The sequence below is a fragment of the Hoplias malabaricus genome, chromosome 6 (assembly GCF_029633855.1).
Source record: "Hoplias malabaricus isolate fHopMal1 chromosome 6, fHopMal1.hap1, whole genome shotgun sequence".
NCBI classification, from domain to species: Eukaryota; Metazoa; Chordata; class Actinopteri; order Characiformes; family Erythrinidae; genus Hoplias; species Hoplias malabaricus.
The window spans coordinates 41,585,949-41,603,541 of NC_089805.1; the positions used below are offsets into that span (position 1 = coordinate 41,585,949).

At 42.9% G+C, this 17,593-nt stretch overlaps 1 protein-coding gene across 2 annotated transcripts in view; it reads right to left on the reverse strand.

Moving 5' to 3' along the window:
* gon4la (gon-4 like a) overlaps positions 1 to 14,217 on the reverse strand; it is a 29,323-nt gene extending 15,106 nt beyond the window's left edge. Inside the window, exons 1-21 of one of the 2 annotated variants that reach the window (XM_066674551.1) lie at positions 13,854 to 14,217; positions 12,686 to 12,972; positions 12,290 to 12,361; positions 10,655 to 10,875; positions 10,395 to 10,469; positions 10,252 to 10,302; positions 9,680 to 9,730; positions 9,291 to 9,386; positions 9,082 to 9,195; positions 8,698 to 8,862; positions 7,959 to 8,166; positions 7,599 to 7,700; positions 7,422 to 7,462; positions 7,224 to 7,333; positions 6,566 to 6,770; positions 5,849 to 5,935; positions 5,271 to 5,439; positions 4,723 to 4,852; positions 4,141 to 4,288; positions 3,902 to 4,018; positions 602 to 2,104 (exon numbers count right to left, since the gene is read on the reverse strand). In XM_066674551.1, coding sequence (XP_066530648.1) covers positions 602 to 2,104; positions 3,902 to 4,018; positions 4,141 to 4,288; positions 4,723 to 4,852; positions 5,271 to 5,439; positions 5,849 to 5,935; positions 6,566 to 6,770; positions 7,224 to 7,333; positions 7,422 to 7,462; positions 7,599 to 7,700; positions 7,959 to 8,166; positions 8,698 to 8,862; positions 9,082 to 9,195; positions 9,291 to 9,386; positions 9,680 to 9,730; positions 10,252 to 10,302; positions 10,395 to 10,469; positions 10,655 to 10,875; positions 12,290 to 12,361; positions 12,686 to 12,929 — 3,909 coding nt within the window. In that variant the 5' untranslated portion in view covers positions 12,930 to 12,972; positions 13,854 to 14,217. The remainder of the gene's footprint in view (positions 1 to 601; positions 2,105 to 3,901; positions 4,019 to 4,140; positions 4,289 to 4,722; positions 4,853 to 5,270; positions 5,440 to 5,848; positions 5,936 to 6,565; positions 6,771 to 7,223; positions 7,334 to 7,421; positions 7,463 to 7,598; positions 7,701 to 7,958; positions 8,167 to 8,697; positions 8,863 to 9,081; positions 9,196 to 9,290; positions 9,387 to 9,679; positions 9,731 to 10,251; positions 10,303 to 10,394; positions 10,470 to 10,654; positions 10,876 to 12,289; positions 12,362 to 12,685; positions 12,973 to 13,853) is intronic. The other variant, XM_066674552.1, reaches the window with a different exon arrangement.
* Between the last annotated feature and the right edge of the window lie 3,376 nt (positions 14,218 to 17,593).

Consider the following 17,593-nt stretch of genomic DNA (forward strand, 5'->3'; position numbering starts at 1 on the left):
GTGTGACTGCGACACTACCTGCTGCGCCACCGTGCCGCCCGCTTCAAGATCCAGAGTACTGGATTTTTAATAGTTCCCAGAATTCAGAAGGCCTCAGCTTTTCCTTATAAAGCCCCCCAACAGAATGATCTTCCAGAAAATGTTCGGGACTCATTTGTTTTGTTTAGTTTTGGTAGTTATTGCTCCCCGATAGATAAAGGCGGCAGATCCAGGGGGTCCATGGACACAGGAAATTATAGTAAACTGAGACGCTGGTGCCGTCCCGCCGCTTCACGCGATCACTCAGGTTTGTTGACGGTGGAGCAGAGGGATGCCAGTGTTTCAGAATGCTCCCGCGTCTGTGTCCCCTTCTGGTTCTCTCCTTTAAGTTAAAGCTGTCATAGTCAGATCTGCCGGAGTCATTAGCCACACTCTGTAAATGTTCACATTCTTTGCTTTACATTCAGCCAAACAGCTTAAAACTAACTCCATCACTCTACGTTTTTCAGAGTAAAGGACCGCCCACCTGTCTGACTGGACACTGATTAATGACTGATTGACTGCAGCAACACAATGAAAATAAACATTCAGAATCACAAGCATTCAGAGTAAATTGACTCACTTGAAGCTCTGGCACTGACAGCCCAGACGTCGCAGAAGCAGGTGATATCACTTCCACCGTTCTCTTTGAATGTTTATGTTCAGTTTCTCTGTCCATGTCTGCTCCTTCCCTCTGTTCCCACTCCTCCTCATCCATCACTGTCTCGACGGCAACATCATCTCCAGACAAACTAGGTGTGAGGCTTCCTGAGGATTCTGACAAGGTGAGAAATGGTTTTCTTAAACCTTCCTCTCCACACTCAACCTGTTCTTCCTCATTGTTAATCGTCTCGTTGATGTCCAATTCTTCATCCTCTATTGTTTCATTTAGTGGAAGACTGTCTTTAAAGCTGTCTTCCAGGTCTTTACACGAGGATGTGCCGAGAGGATCTGCATTACATACCAGAGAATGGCTCCCTAATAAACTATGACTAACATTTACCACATTATTTACCACATCCTGAGCTAAACAGGGCTTCTGAACTGCAACAGGTTCATGGTCCAGATTAGTGTTTTGGCAGTTTGCACCGTTTGCGATTACGCAGCCTGGAGGGAGTATAAGCAACTGATGCAGAATGTTTTGAGGCACAGACTTCGGAGGTTTCATTCCCAGAGGGATTCCTGGTCCTGTGCTTAGCTTGAGTAGGGTCCCACAACGCTGACTCATTTGGTCTTCACCCAATGGGGTCAAAGATACAGGTGTTTGGGCCACTACCTTACTCGCGGGTGTAGGACATATGAGGGCAGTGGCCACTGCAGTAGTAGGTAAAATAAGAATGTTTCCTTGGCTTGTACTGTCTGCAACACTAGAACCTCCCATGTTTATTTGTTTGGTTTCACCAGCTATGTGCCCTTGGGGAAGCGAGACCAGGCTGGTGGCTACTGGAGCAGTGGTTGAGATGATGACATTTCCATCCTTCGGGTCTTCTGGAGCAACTTTTGCACTAGAACGTGTAACACGTGGTTCTCTGGCATTTTCAAGAGAGGCTGGCACCACTGGAGCAGTTCTGGTGAGTCTTTCTTCATTACGGGCTGTAAACTTAAAAGCTTCCTTTTGAGTTTCTCCTGCACGTTTCTCAGATTCAGCTCCAGAAGAAGGGGATTTGGACTTGGATCTTTTCTTCGATTGGGCATTACCCTCGATGTTTAATGATGTTCTCAGAGAAGGACTAGCAGACTTGGGCAAAATGGGTGGGAAACGACCAAGGGCCTCCACTACACCTTTTGGGGGAGGAGAAGGCTTGGAACTCTCAGCAGCCTGAGCCAAGATTTGTGCAGAAATCTCAGCAGGGGTTTTCCTTCTGCTTGAACCTGGTGGAGGTGGTTTTAGGGCTTGAGCGAGAGAGTCTGGCAGCCATGGAGGGTAGCGGGTACTTTGGGGGACATTACAGGATGGAGAAGTGTGTTCTGAAATGGCAGTGGAGGTAGCAGCAGCTGGAGTAGTGCCTGTGTCCTTAACAGCTTGAGTATTGGTAGGTGGTTGGTTATATTTCCTCACTTCTTCATAAATCAGCTTAAGGTTTTCCTGTGAGAGAGAAAAGATCAGTCTGTGAAAGTAAAAAATAAAGTATTTGCATTATACAGACGACAATAAAGTGACATGAATGGCAAAAAACTAAACTTAATGGTTAAAAACATCACTATTATTGAGGACATAGTATGTCTCATCTGATTTAATACAATTTCCACAAGGGGCAAATTGACTTTCTGTCACTTTCAATCCTGCAGTATTTCAATTGAGTTATTACTGATGTTACCAGTGAGCTCAAAAATGATTCAGGTAAAAAATTAACAGGTATCAGCAGATAATTGCTTTTTTAAAGATTAGTTGCATCTGCCTGATTTCTTTTCTTTTTTTTTTTTTTTTTGTTTTTAATTTTGCTGATTTTTCAAACCAACTACCGCTGACACATTTATTTTATGCTTTTTTAAGAACAAATGACTGATGATCCTGTAACAGAAACTGGACTCTGTTTCTGTATAGCTCTTAATTCCATATTACTGTATTTTTGAATAGTTACATTGCTTAAGGTCTATAGCCATTTATTTGTTCAATCCATTGCTTTATTCATTCATTCATTATCTGTAACCCTTATCCAATTCAGGGTCGCGGTGGGTCCAGAGCCTACCTGGAATCATTGGGCGCAAGGCAGGAACACACCCTGGAGGGGGCACCAGTCCTTCACAGGGCAACACACACACTCACACCTACGGACACTTTGGAGTCGCCAATCCACCTACCAACATGTGTTTTTGGAGGGAGGAAACCGGAGCACCCGGAGGAAACCCACGCAGACACATGGAGAACACACCACACTCCTCACAGACAGTCACCCGGAGGAAACCCACGCAGACACAGGGAGAACACACCACACTCCTCACAGACAGTCACCCGGAGGAAACCCACGCAGACACAGGGAGAACACACCACACTCCTCACAGACAGTCACCCGGAGGAAACCCACGCAGACACAGGGAGAACACACCACACTCCTCACAGACAGTCACCCGGAGCGGGAATCGAACCCACAACCTCCAGGTCCCTGGAGTTGTGTGACTGCGACACTACCTGCTGCACCACCGTGCCACCTCCTTTGCTTTAAGTTAGCATTAATTTGTTTATTATTAATTTTTTATTTGTTTGAGTATATCTATTGTTATATTTTAATAATTAAATTAAAAATGTGTGAGTGTGTGTTGTCCTGTGAAGGAATTGCGCCCCCTCCAGGGTGTGTTCCTGTCTTGCACCCAGTGACTCCAGGTAGGCTCCTGACCCACGGCAACCCTAAACTGGATAAGTGTTACAGATAATGAATGATGCACGGTGGTGCAGCAGGTAGTGTAGCAAACACACAGCTCCAGGGACCTGGAGGTTGTGGGTTCTAGTCCCGCTCCGGGTGACTGACTGTGAGGAGTGTGGTGTGTTCTCCGGGTGCTCTGGTTTCCTTCCACAGTCCAAAAACACGCGTTGGTAGGTGGATTGGTGACTCTAAAGTGTCAGAATGTGTGAGTGTGCGTGTTGTCCTGTGAAGGAATGGCGCCCCCTCCAGGGTGTATTCCTGCCTTGCGCCCAATGATTCCAGGTAGACTCTGGACCCACCGCGACCCTGAACTGGATAAGGGTTACAGATAATGAATGAATGAATCTGTGTCCAGTCTGTCTCAAGGGACTGTTATCTTACTAAATTTGGCCAAATATTTCCTCAGGAGACACATGTTATTTTATTTTTTCCATACAGTTGGCTAAAATGTGCAAATAAATGTTACATTTGTCTATAATTTATGTATATGAATTCCCATATAAGCGCATGCCTATTGTTACCGAAAGCCAGTAAGGCATGAGGCGCTTCTCTCTCTCCACTGGGGGTCGCAGGTCACCGGGATGCACTCTTTCACAGGCCAAAGTCATGGAGGGATATTTACCCTCTAGAAAGTAATTCTATATCCCAAAACACACATAACAGAACACTGAAATTCAGACTGGAGGAAACGAGGCAACATTAGATAAATTCACCCATGTTTGGCACATAATGAGGCTAAAGTAATCAACCACTCCCAAACCTTTATGATGTTAGGGCTTTGTTTTTGACATGCACTGCGGATGTGGGCTCTCAAACAGGCGACATTCCTGGCCACAAGCAGGTAATGACAGACCAGCTGGAGGGGGTGCACAGTGCCCTGAAAGTGCTTATGGCCCAAAACCACCAAACTGTAACAAAAGAAGAAAGACGACTTAATTTCTGTTTATATGTTTATGCACTGAAAGAGTACAAGCACAATAAGGACAGAGAAGCCAAACACAGATTAGGATAACTGCTTAAACTGCATAGTAACAGTTGCTGAATTCTTGGCAGCATGAACCATTATTTTATTTTAAAAATGTTTGTCCTTCAGTTTCTTCTTAAATTGTTGCACTGTGTTGATAATGATCCACCTGATGTACTAAGCAGCACTAATTGGGCTGTCTCTGGGATTCATCAGCGTTTAAAATGAAGCTGAAGTGATTAGATGAAAGACTTTTGCTGCTCTGCACTTTTTAGATGCAAATGAATACGTTCAGTATACAGCACACTACTACTACCCCATGTCACATTACAAAGGAGCATATTTCATAGATGAGTGTGGTGAAAGAACATAACTGACCAGTTCTCTGCTGAGGTAAAAGGTCCCTTGTAATGAAAAGTCAGCACATCAACGTTTGAAAGCAGCTCAGGATACAGGAAAACAGGGCGAGTGGCCATCAACCAGGACAAATGAGCCGGAATCTGGGACCCTGCAAGAAATCATATTTCTGAATATCAACTAGTCAATTCTCCTGATTTAATGCACATTTTCAATTCACTTTCTGCTCTCTTGCTAAAAGAATTAGAGTCTGATGTACGTTACTCTCATAGTGTTTTAAACTAAGTGTTCTTTGTTTGTAGAATTTCCAGCAAAGCATTTTGGAACTCATGGCTTGTTGTTATTCTGTTGATTACATTTTTAAAAATTGGCCATTTTGAAAAGTGTATTATTCAAGAAATCATCAAAATAACATTAGGTTATTAATATAATGATAAGACCAATAATAACAGAGGTCACAGACGACCCATTTTAAACATATGAAGGATTTAGTAATTGAATGATGAGTGAAAAGCAGGGGAAATATTAAATACGCAATGAAGGTTGAGAAATATACATTTTCACATCACCTGGGAAAAATGGACCCTGGCCTGGAGCATCAAATTTTGGAGAGTGGTCCAACTCCTCGAGCAATGACAGTGCAGGCTGTAAGTTACATGCTCTGAAGACACTGACAAAACCAGGATCCACCATTTTCCTGGACTCTTCTCCACGCTGAGCAAAGAACTGCAGCTCTAACTGACAGAGGGAGAGTGGCAAATCACAATTTAACATTGTGTGCATCACCTTTTTCCAATACTTAATAACATAATCCAGTGTATAACAATACAAGTTGTGTCAGGTAGGGATTACACCTGTGTCTTGACATGGACAGTTCCTGTCCATTCTTAATGAACTGGGTCCATATTTTAGAGTTTGCCCATGTCTATTCCACCAGCTATTCCAACTGTAGAACTATAATTGAAGTCTGGGGATTTTGCTGCTCAGTCAAACTGTCCCATCTCTATCAAGTCTGTTGAACCAGTCTCATACACACACCCTACAGTGGTTTTACTGAAACATGGAAGCGTCAAATGCTGAGTTCATCTTGGAGAAGAAGCACAGATTGCTGTCAAGACTGAACTGATAGCACAAAGGCATGTCTCACCAAAAATTTTCTTGCAGTGGAGGCCTCAGTTTGCAGGCCCTTCCCTGACCTGCTCAACATGTTCACCTGTGCTAGGAGCTGCACATGCTGCAACACAAAACACACAAGATCACAAACACCACAATAAAACCTAAACAGACTCTTACAGCACACTGTATTTCCCTTTGGGATCTTTTACCTGACAAAAAGTGAATTTTAGTTATCAAGTTTTAAGATCCATTGTTTTAAAATCCATCACAGAAATGGACGGTCTGTTCCAGTGCTATATCAAGTCTGTTAAGCCACTGTTCAGTGGGTTTCCTCCAGGTGACTGTCTGTGAGGAGTGTGGTGTGTTCTCCGTGTGTCTGCGTGGGTTTCCTCCAGGTGCTCCGGTTTCCTCTCACAGTCCAAAAACACACATTGGTAGGTGGATTGACGACTCAAAAGTGTCCGTAGGTGTGAGTGTGTGTGTTGCCCTGTGAAGGACTGGCGCCCCCTCTGGGGTGTATTCCCGCCTTGTGCCCAGTGATTCAGGGTGGGCTCTGGACCCACCGTGACCCTGAACTGGATAAAGACATTTACCTTTTAAAGCCATTTTCTTTCTTGGCCTCTTGTGTACAGAGAGGTTATTATTACTATTATATTGAACATTAACCAGATGTATAATGCTGCTAACTGTTCTGAGTATGTAGATGTTAGTTAATGTTTGGGTTATGCATTATGTCCCATGTCCTGACCTGCTGGACGTGTTGCTGGAGATGGAGTTTCTGCGTGTAGGTGAGGAACAGTGGACCAGTGGGGCTTGGGGGTGGTTTAGGGGCTGGAGGAGGTATGGGTACACCTTTACTCTGCAAGAAAGCTTTCCTCTTACGAAGAGCTGCCAGCTGCTCTTTCACTGTACGGTAGCGCTGCTTCAGAATGTCTGCTAAAGGGTTCTCATACCTGCACACAAAGATCAATATTGTGTTAATGTATAAGTGAGAGGTATATGGACTTGTGCTGCGCAAATACAACCACAAAAAATATATAATATACAATTAGTAGAATGCATATTTAAATACATAAGTACAAAAGGTAGTTTTTGAAATATCGTTCAAGGATTTAACACATTCTTCTTCACAATTTATATTGTTTCTATTATGACTTCAAAAACGCTAAATTATTCCGGCCATATTACATTAACAAATTTATTAATTTATTTTTGAGCAATAGCTTGTTTACAGAAATGTCTCTCATGTGCTGTTATCCTGCTGTTAACTTACACAATTAAATATACAACAAATCTTTAATAATAACCACTGCTAACAACATTATAAACTGGGGTGGACGGGGTAAGGTGAGCGTGTCTGTAAAGTACGCTCCATCTTGGCTATGAGCTCCAAATAAAAGTCTTACGGAATGGTTTCCAGAATACTGGGTGCTTCTTGCTGAGTAGTGTCTTCCTCTTCTTTTTCTTCTTCTTCTTCATGGCCCTCTTCATCCGGACCCCCTAGCTCATCCTGAAACTGTGAAAGAGTGGCACAATATTCATTACGGTGGTAAAATGATGAATACGATGAGAAATATTATTATTTAAGAAAAAAAAATTCTTACTGTGTCAAACAACTCTTCCATCAGGGAATTAACTTCCTTTTCTGGAAAAGAGAGATGAATAGAATAAACCAAATGCAATGTTCACCACAGTGAATTAGTTTGTCTGGTGCAGAATCCTTCACTTCCGATTCAGAGTGAAGTACTGTTTCTGTTCATGTCCAGATGTTAGTCACTCACTAGTGATGCGCACTGCCTTGTCATTCCTGTAGTCCTCAACATCTGGCTCATCAATATCAGCAAGAAAATTATACTCTGGGTCATCTTCATCATCAGCCTCTTCTATAAAGAAACAGACAGCGCGGTGTGTTAGTGTTGGGTCCCCGCTGTTAATCAATTATTAAAACCATTATTCAAACAAATAATTCTTAGATGCAGGAAAGAGTGCCCTTAATAAATAATGTACTTAAACTCATTTATCATTCAAAGAGGGTTAAAATGACTTTACCATTATATTTTTAAATGGTATGTATATTGTTAATATCATTGTAAGTACACAGTTCAGTTCAGAAATGTTTATCAGATTTGTGTCATCCTCACCTTCATTCTCCCCATCTGAACACATGAGTCCCTGAAGCCACCGCGTCCATTCTACGTCCTCATGGGCAGAACCATGCTCGTACATGTCTGGTGTGATGTCAGGGGCTCTAAGCTCTGCCTCCAGGCGACCAAGTGGCACATCTCTCAGTGGACGTTTGGACCGAGTTCGGAAAGCCATCAGACTCTCTTCCCCACTGCTGCTAATCGGCTGAACACAGAGAGAGAATGAAAATCTACTTTAATTATATGTGGCAAAGAAACATTATTAACTATGGAATATCCGTCTAACTATGTCTAAATCCCATTAGAATAAGTATATTTTTTTAAAGGTGACATATAGGGCGGCATGGTGGCGCAACAGGGGTTTCCTCAAGGTGACTGTCTGTAAGGAGTTTGGTGTGTTCTCCCTGTATCCGTGTGGGTTTCCTCCGGGTGACTGTCTGTGAGGAGTTTGGTGTGTTCTCCCTGTGTCTGTGTGGGTTTCCTCCGGGTGACTGTCTGTGAGGAGTTTGGTGTGTTCTCCCTGTATCCGCGTGGGTTTCCTCAAGGTGACTGTCTGTGAGGAGTTTGGTGTGTTCTCCCTGTATCCGTGTGGGATTCCTCAAGGTGACTGTCTGTGAGGAGTGTGGTGTGTTCTCCCTGTATCTGCGTGGATTTCCTCCGGGTGACTGTCATATATATATATATATGTTAAAACTGTGATTAATTAACTGCTACACAGGGCGGTACTTCCAACTACCTGATATGAGTCCATACAGTCAGATCCAATTGCAAGCTCTTCGTCCACAGCATGAAGTTTCTCCATGAAGCTGCTCTCTCTGGATGGCCCTGGAGGGCTCTGAGGAGGAGGTGGGGGGCCCATGGGCACCACCTCGACCCTCAGATGTCTTGTTCTGCGCCAGGTCTACAAGAAACAAATTGTATACAGTTGTGTATTCATTTAAATATGCTGCTCTAGTCTAAAAGAGCAATTAGTCACTTTTACCCCAAAATGTGGCATGAAAATATTAACAATATTGTATAAATAAGTATAAATAAGTATTGTTGTTGTTGTTTTTTAGCAATATACAGTCAAATTACAGAAAACAAGAGGGAAGAATATTTTTCTGGAATTGTGAGGTACCTGTCTGGGACTGCAGCTGTTCTCTCCATCACATTCACTGAAGGATCTGCTGAGACTTATTCGAGTGCCCCGTGGTGACGAGGCTGTACTCTCCATATCACTTTCTAGAAGAGTCTTCAATAAAAAACACAATTTATTGTGTATCGGCATCTACTCAGAACAAAATATTTGAATGATAGACTGCATATGCTTCCAAAATAACCTCTTACATCTTCTGCCGTCTCATCATCTTCTTCTTCATCGGGACAGTACTCTTCATCAGAGGAGTCCTCCTCCTCTAAAGGAATGTCCACAAACTGGGGACCCTTCATATAGATCCATATTCAATTAGACATCATAATGGAAGATCACCTACACCAGGGGTGCCCAACTCCAGTCCTGGAGGGCCGGTATCCAGCCAATTTTGGTTATACCTCTGCTCACACACACCTGAGTCAACTCATCTGTTAATTGCCAGGTTTAAGGGGTGTGTTTTAGCAGAGCAATCACCAAACTTTGCTGTATACCAGCCCTCCAGGACTGGAGTTGGGCACCCCTGACCTACACATTAACCACAATTAATTTCACACTGTGGTCTAAACTGAAGTTTTTAAATTACCTTCTCTTTGCTGGGCTTCTTAATAGGTGAAATGTTCCAAGCAGGAATCATCTACAGAATAAATGTGAAGGAAATATTTTGAAGCAAACACAAAATCAGAATTTACAGACATTGAAAAGCTACTTTACACTGCTCTAAATGTTCATCGTTCATACACTCATTCATTTCATCCATTATCTGTAACCCTTATCCAGTTCAGGGTCGCGGTGAGTCCAGAGCCTACCTGGAATCATTGGGCCCGGAGGAAACCTACGCGGACACAGGGAGAACACACCAACTCCTCACAGACAGTCACCCGGAGCGGGAATCGAACCCACAATCTCCAGGCCCCTGGAGCTGTGTGACTGCGACACTACCTGCTGCGCCACCCAAGTTTTCCAATTATACTCAACTTCAACTGTAACCACTCAATCCTGATCCCACAGTGTGTCCAGAGCTTATGCAAAATCATTGGGTGCAAGACAGCAACACTCGCTCAGTCATTCACACAATCACACTGCTGGACTATTCACAGTGACGTGGCAAGGCTTGAAACCAGGACACAGTTTAAACAGACAAACTAGACAACTTACCACCCCTTTCTCCTCAACCTCTTTCAGCCTAGAGCGAGTCATCTTGGGCTCCTGCAAAAATTGGGAACATGTTTCTTAGGAATTGTGGGACTATATATCTGCATATTTCAAAGGCTATATTTCACTATGATGCTAATACTCACAAACAGCGGGACAGGTTCAGTGTCATTGATGGCAGCCTTCAACATGGCTACAACATGCTCATTGGTAATGACCTCCTGTGGGAAAGATTAGAGCAGCAGCAGCACTTTAAAAATCATGTTGTGTTTAGTGAACCAATTCTTACCCCTGCAGTACCTTCTTTGTCAAGTGATAGCTTTATGGATGTGTAATTTATAAAACACGGCTCAAAGCCATTTATTCTGACACTTGATAATGCTCTCCCGATATAATCCTCACTTACATGTATAATGCTGCGCACGTTTGCTGAGGTGAGGTTATGTTGCCGTGATTTGCTCTCGAGTTCTCTGTCAAGCTCTTGGTCAATCTCAACCTCTGGCTGAATTTCATCTTCTTCGTTTCCCTCCTCCACTTCCTCTCGCTGTGACCCTGCCTCCGTAGAGGACCCACTCTTCTCTTGTTTTTTCTTTAAATGTCCTTTTCTTCTCCCACTTTTTGCCTTATCTAAGAGATTAAAGATTTTAAACATATAGGAATTAATAAAGTTAAAATGAATGCATGTAAAAAAATAAAACTAAAAGTAAACAACAGAGTTCAAATGTTAAAATCAACCGGACCGTTTAGCCTTAGTTTAGTCGATGTCCAGTACAAGGCAAACTGTGATATTAAAGATTAAACCTGGAGTAGGTCATTTATTCTAGAAGCATTTTTGGTAAAATAATTTAAATTATTTACATCAAGATTGCAATCAGTAAATCATATCATCACGTACATCATTTTGTGTGTCAGTGCCGTACTGTACAACACCCATCCAATAATTTCATTCAGACAAAATGCAATGATTATGATCAGACTGTCTACCTAACTATTTCACAAACTGTCCACATGTGTGGGGAGTCCTTCACAGCTCTGACACTCTCATGGGTGTCTACAGCTGTAGTCACACTCACACCTACGGACACTTTTGTGTCGCCAATCCACCTACCAACGTGTGTTTTTGGACTGTGGGAGGACACCGGAGCACCCGGAGGAAACCCACGCAGACACAGGGAGAACACACCACACTCCTCACAGACAGTCACCCGGAGGAAACTTACGCAGACACAGGGAGAACACACCATACTCCTCACAGACAGTCACCCGGAGGAAACCCACGCAGACACAGGGAGAACACACCACACTCCTCACAGACAGTCACCCGGAGGAAACCCACGCAGACACAGGGAGAACACACCACACTCCTCACAGACAGTCACCCGGAGGAAACCCACGCAGACACAGGGAGAACACACCACACTCCTCACAGACAGTCACCCGGAGGAAACTTACGCAGACACAGGGAGAACACACCATACTCCTCACAGACAGTCACCCGGAGGAAACCCACGCAGACACAGGGAGAACACACCACACTCCTCACAGACAGTCACCCGGAGGAAACCCACGCAGACACAGGGAGAACACACCACACTCCTCACAGACAGTCACCCGGAGGAAACCCACGCAGACACAGGGAGAACACACCACACTCCTCACAGACAGTCACCCGGAGGAAACTTACGCAGACACAGGGAGAACACACCATACTCCTCACAGACAGTCACCCGGAGGAAACCCACGCAGACACAGGGAGAACACACCACACTCCTCACAGACAGTCACCCGGAGGAAACCCACGCAGACACAGGGAGAACACACCACACTCCTCACAGACAGTCACCCGGAGGAAACCCACGCAGACACAGGGAGAACACACCACACTCCTCACAGACAGTCACCCGGAGGAAACCCACGCAGACACAGGGAGAACACACCACACTCCTCACAGACAGTCACCCGGAGGAAACCCACGCAGACACAGGGAGAACACACCACACTCCTCACAGACAGTCACCCGGAGGAAAAAAGTAATATGCACCGTCTGTGATGACCAGGGTTTTCTCAGTTTCATCTTCTGATGACAGCCCACATTTTACACTCTGGACCACACCTGTTAACAACAGTTTGAGATTTCAGAGACCACTTGGAAATATACCACACTGTCCAAAGAAAGCCATTTATTTTAGCAACTGTCATTTTTCTTCTGTTGTCTGCTAAACAACTTTACAATAGACAGGCCAATAGAGATTGTCCAAAATTACTTAAAATAAAAGCTATTGATAGGTCATTACATTACATTTTAGACAGTTCTGCTTTGTAAAATCAGCACTTTGAAGTCAATGACGTATGCAAGCTTTTCCTAGAAACAAAATGAGTGATTATTCTAGAACTACACACATTCCCTCTTATATACAACATATGATGCATGTCTTACCCTCATTAACAGAAGCAGGACCGAGGGGTTGGCTGCATGGTCTGCTGATCTTCCCTGCTCGTCTCAGTGTTGTGTTTTCATGGTTTATTTCTCCACTCGATAGAAATGTTCTGAGCTCACACTCTGGAGATGAGGGCCGGGTGGACGCTGATTGCCTGCGCTCGTTCTCTTCAGTTTTGCTGCATTTGGAGCGGGAAACTCCAGGTTTGGCAGTTGCCAGCCTCCGCTTTCGTCCTGTATTCATCTCCGCTCCAGTTAGCCTTCAAATATTGGTCAAACAATTCACACTAGAGGAGAGAGATAAAGCAGTATTACAATATGAGACTGAAGTCACTGGGTGCACCAAAATCTGTACAACAACGTACACTGACACAGAAGATCAGAAATCCTACAGTGTTCTACCATTAGTGTCGTGGGGCTAGAACAGGCCTTAGTGACCAGGAAGCCCAAAGTTCAAATACTGAAGTTATGCAGGTGTGTGATGTGAACGACTGCTGATGTAATAGGTAATGAAATCATTAAATCAAGTGGTAGCATGGAACAATCATTAGCAGAGACAGCGGTCTTGGCACAGCCTCAGACGCCAGGAAGACCGTTTGAGTCTTGGTTCCTTTCTGTGTTTCTTACTTTGGTTCAGAGAGATTTTTTAACATGCCACTGTCGCCTCAGTGACACTCAACTAGGGCTTGGACCCAGACAGTCACAATGTTTATCATGATATTGATAAGCTATGGTAGTGATTAGGTGCAGGATACAATTTCATTTTAATGTTGTTATTTGTAGCTGGGCGCTGATTGGTTCAGAAAAATGCCCCAACACTAGGGGTTTGGTGTTTAAATGTTCAACAATAGGTAAATAAAATGTTGTGGTTATTATATATTATATTATATATATAATTGGGCAGGCCACTTTACACTATATTTCACATACTACAGTTTTTATGAACCAAATATGAAGGTTTCTTTTTTATTCTGTTCTTTAAGTGCTGACAATATACATGAAGACTTATTGTGCATTAATGTGTAAAGATTATGATAAATTATCATCACTGAACCCACCCGGGCTTTCCCTCAATGAACCACAATAAAAATAAATAAATAAATTAAAAAAACTGAAGGCTGTATTAAGGTTAAGCTCTGGTCTGTAACATTCACTTTATTGTACTCACTGTTAATGAAGATAGTGTTGGTCAAGTTTCAAAACCAGAGCATACCGTCAACGTTAACGGTTTTTCATCACGTCTGCCGCAAACCCCGGGTTTCTGAAGCAGCGCTCTCTCTCAGCGTTTAGTTTGTTAGCTAATTTCTCCGATATCCTACAGGTCTGGGGTAGACTAAAGTTTGCGAAAACGTGAAAAATGTACAAGGAGAGTTAAGCTATGAGGAGATATACACATAAACATACAGACAGTTTCATTCACCGCGCCAATCAGGTGATCTGTTATAAACCGCTCTCCACTCCCTACATAGTGCATTACTTAGGAAATTAATTTCCGGCTCCTGCAACCTACACATGGACAAAAAAAGGGCAAATTTGGATTCAACAACATGTGCGAAAATACATATGTTTATAGATTGCATTGTATGGATCTAGAAAGCAAATTCTCTTAAATCAAATAATACACTACATAGGGACTGAAGAGTAATTTGAGATACACCCCGAGTGTCTCTCTGTTACGTCGGTGGGCGGAGCAATACAGACACTACTTCCGCTTTAATCAGTTCTGCCTCAAATCACCCGTACTCCCTACATAGTGAAAAGGCAACATTTCTAGTGCACTACATAGTGAAGATGAAATGGGCGCGTTTTCAGAAAACCCCAGTGTTTTGCGAATTGGATTTGACCACTAGAATTTTTCTTATATTACTTAACTTCCTGTTATTTATATTTTTCATTTCCTTTTGTAATTTAATCACAAAATTAATTATTTTATGTTTTTTAAAAATTGTCATGTTTCAAATTCAGATTCATACCGTCAAAATAAAAGCCCTAACGAAGTATAAAACAGTCAAACACCGGACTAAATATTTTTTTTAAATAATTATTACCTATTATATATCATGCAGTCTTTGTATAGGGAAATTTATGTATATTTAAAATACAGGAGGAATGAGCTAATGTGAGGCTCAGAGTGATTGAAGGTGGAGCTTGAAGTAATTAGTAAAACACACCTGTGCCTCATTAAAGTCGTGCTTTTTAAAAGCCTAATAGCTTAACAGAGTTTTCCCACACTCACTTTCCCCCCCTGTAGTCTATGCTGGTGGATCTGCAGCTTTATCTGTGAAGAAGAAAAAAGAAGAGACATTGTCTTAAACTTTGATTTGTACAACACAGAGATGTTTGCTTTCAGCACAGATGCGGTTAATGCAGAAACAAAAAGTCCAGCAGCAAGAGGAAAGCCCTGGCAAAACATGCCACTTACTCCAGGAAGACTGCCCAGCTTTATTATCCCTCCAAAACTGCGCCTCAGCATTTCTCCTAGGATTGGCATCAGACAGGCCAGGGAATCAGACGAATACAGCCTTCTTCCTCCCTGCAGTCCAGAGAAGCCTTCACCTCCCCCTCCATCTCCTCGGGGCTCACCATGCATCCCTGTGAAATTCAGTTTCACTCCAAGATCAAACCGGAAACGAGCCAAAGACCACCATTCGGACCCTTCTACTCGAGCAGCGATGTCCCTGGAGCATGTGGAGAAGGTTGCCACTCCTTATGGCTTCAGCATGCTAGCTGCCAGCCCCAATGTGAGCAGACGAGAATCTCTATTTCACAAGAGAACCAGAAACGTAGAAGACAGCTGCTTTTCAGCGTCCTCACAACACTGGGACTCTCCCAAGCCTGACGCCGCAGCTGAAAACACCAAGCCGAGCAAAGACAACTGCTCCTCCACCCAGAAGCCTGAGAGAAGAGGCCTCAAGATGCTCCTCAAAAGCCCAAGGGCTGCTCTGAAGACACTAACTCCAGGACGCAGTCGACACAGAGGGGAAAACAAGAAAGCACAGGGGAATCTTTAAATGTGTGGGAATCTGGACTTGTGACAATGTTTAGACTGTTACCTGTTGGACAAGATGCAAAGTGTATTTTAAAAACATTTAAATAAACTTAAATTTCTTAAATTCTGTTTGTTTCTTACAGGTGAAACTGTTTTAGCAGCAGGATCTACACATTCCTTTTGAGTCCTTTGAAATTTCACTTATTTTTCAAAATTCCTGAATATTTCATCCTGATAATCTATATCTGAGATTTTATAAACTATTAATCTTAGAAACATGTTTCAAATACATTGTTCAGTGGTGTTGATGGGAACTAGAGGTCCAAATATATAATGGTTGTGTTGCAGACCTGAAGAACCGGTTCCCTTTACAGCAGTAGAGAAAGTTTAATGTTTTGTGCTGTTCTTGGCAAAACAGACTGAGGGTTTTATGCCTCAATGTGCAGAGAGAGCAGGCCAAAGGAAAGGCACACAGCTGGTATATCAATTGGGTCTTCATAGTGGTCCATGTTCCCTTCCACACACTGAAATATTGCAGTAACAGAATGCCAGCAAACCTGCTGCTAAACGTTCAGTGGTGACGATACTAGAAGTCTAAGATGTGACTGTGGCATTGTATTGGAGCTTGGCCCCCTGAGCCATGCTAAATGCTATTGGCCTGTTCTTAAAAAGACCTGTGTGAAGCATGCAGACCTTCAAAGAATCAGCATTAAAAACTGTTTAAGACAAAAAGTACCTCATGGAACTGGTTTGTAACTCACCCACATACGCGTGGTTAGGGATTACACTGCAGTCTCACATTAGGAACTGTTCCACAAGGAGGTGCTACTGTGGTTCGCATTGTGTCCTTTGCTAAGCTCACACAGGACTGATTTAGATCTGTTGGTAGTTATTTGAATGTAACATCAACAACTTGCTGCCAGAATGCAACCTCTGTTGATGTGAGCAACATCCTGCACCGGCCTAGAAAACACTTTATTTTGGGAAGCAGTCATGCTGTAGTGAAATGTCAGCATTTATGTAATGATTAACCTGTTTTAAACAAACTGCTCTGCTCTGTCAACCCCAAGCCATTTCTATGAAATAAGATGTTGTTGCTGTACAGACTATTGTATATTACATTTTAATAAAGCTTAAAATTAACCCTTTATCTGAAATAATAATATAATAATAAAAATATCTGAAAGATGTAATAAATGTACAGATATAAAATGACCTTTTTCAATCTTTTAAAGGCTAAGCACCAGCGGTATGAAAGTGTCAAACAAATAAATACAGTGGAGTTTGAGTTTCTAACTTGTGTTTATTGAGAGTCAGAAAACATGTTATTTCTTACTAATTCAAGGAATAAGGTTTAAAAGACCATTGGTCCCCCCCCCCCCCCCCCCCCAACGGTGTTGGGAAACTCTAATAGGCGTCTTGCCTGTGACGTAGATGGTGGACAACAACTCTAGAAGCTGCACTTAATTTAATGCAAAATGACGAAAAGGTGTGTTGTTTTTGGCTGCAATCAGTCAATGTACAGTGGGACATCTGTGCACAAATGGCCCAAAGATCCCAAAATATCCAGAAAATTGACTAAATTTGTCCACTTTAAACGGGCACTTTGGAAAGGACCATCCGCTCACTCCGTTATCTGTAGCTCATTTCACTGGCGCTTTTCCAACAATATGGGCATGTAAGGACACCAACGAAAGGTGTTCAAGAGCCTCTGTAACATGGAGGTAAACAGGGTAAGGACACTCACTTCGCCTGTTTTAGTTGGTGTTAGTTAACGTTAGCTTGACTCGCTAAACTCGGTGGCTCAGATTATACTCGGCTACGTAGCTGCATTACGGAGGTTTATAGTGTCGGAATATCATCGGAATCTGAAGAACTAGCACTAGAAAATTCACATTCCAAGTCAGTCACAACGGTGT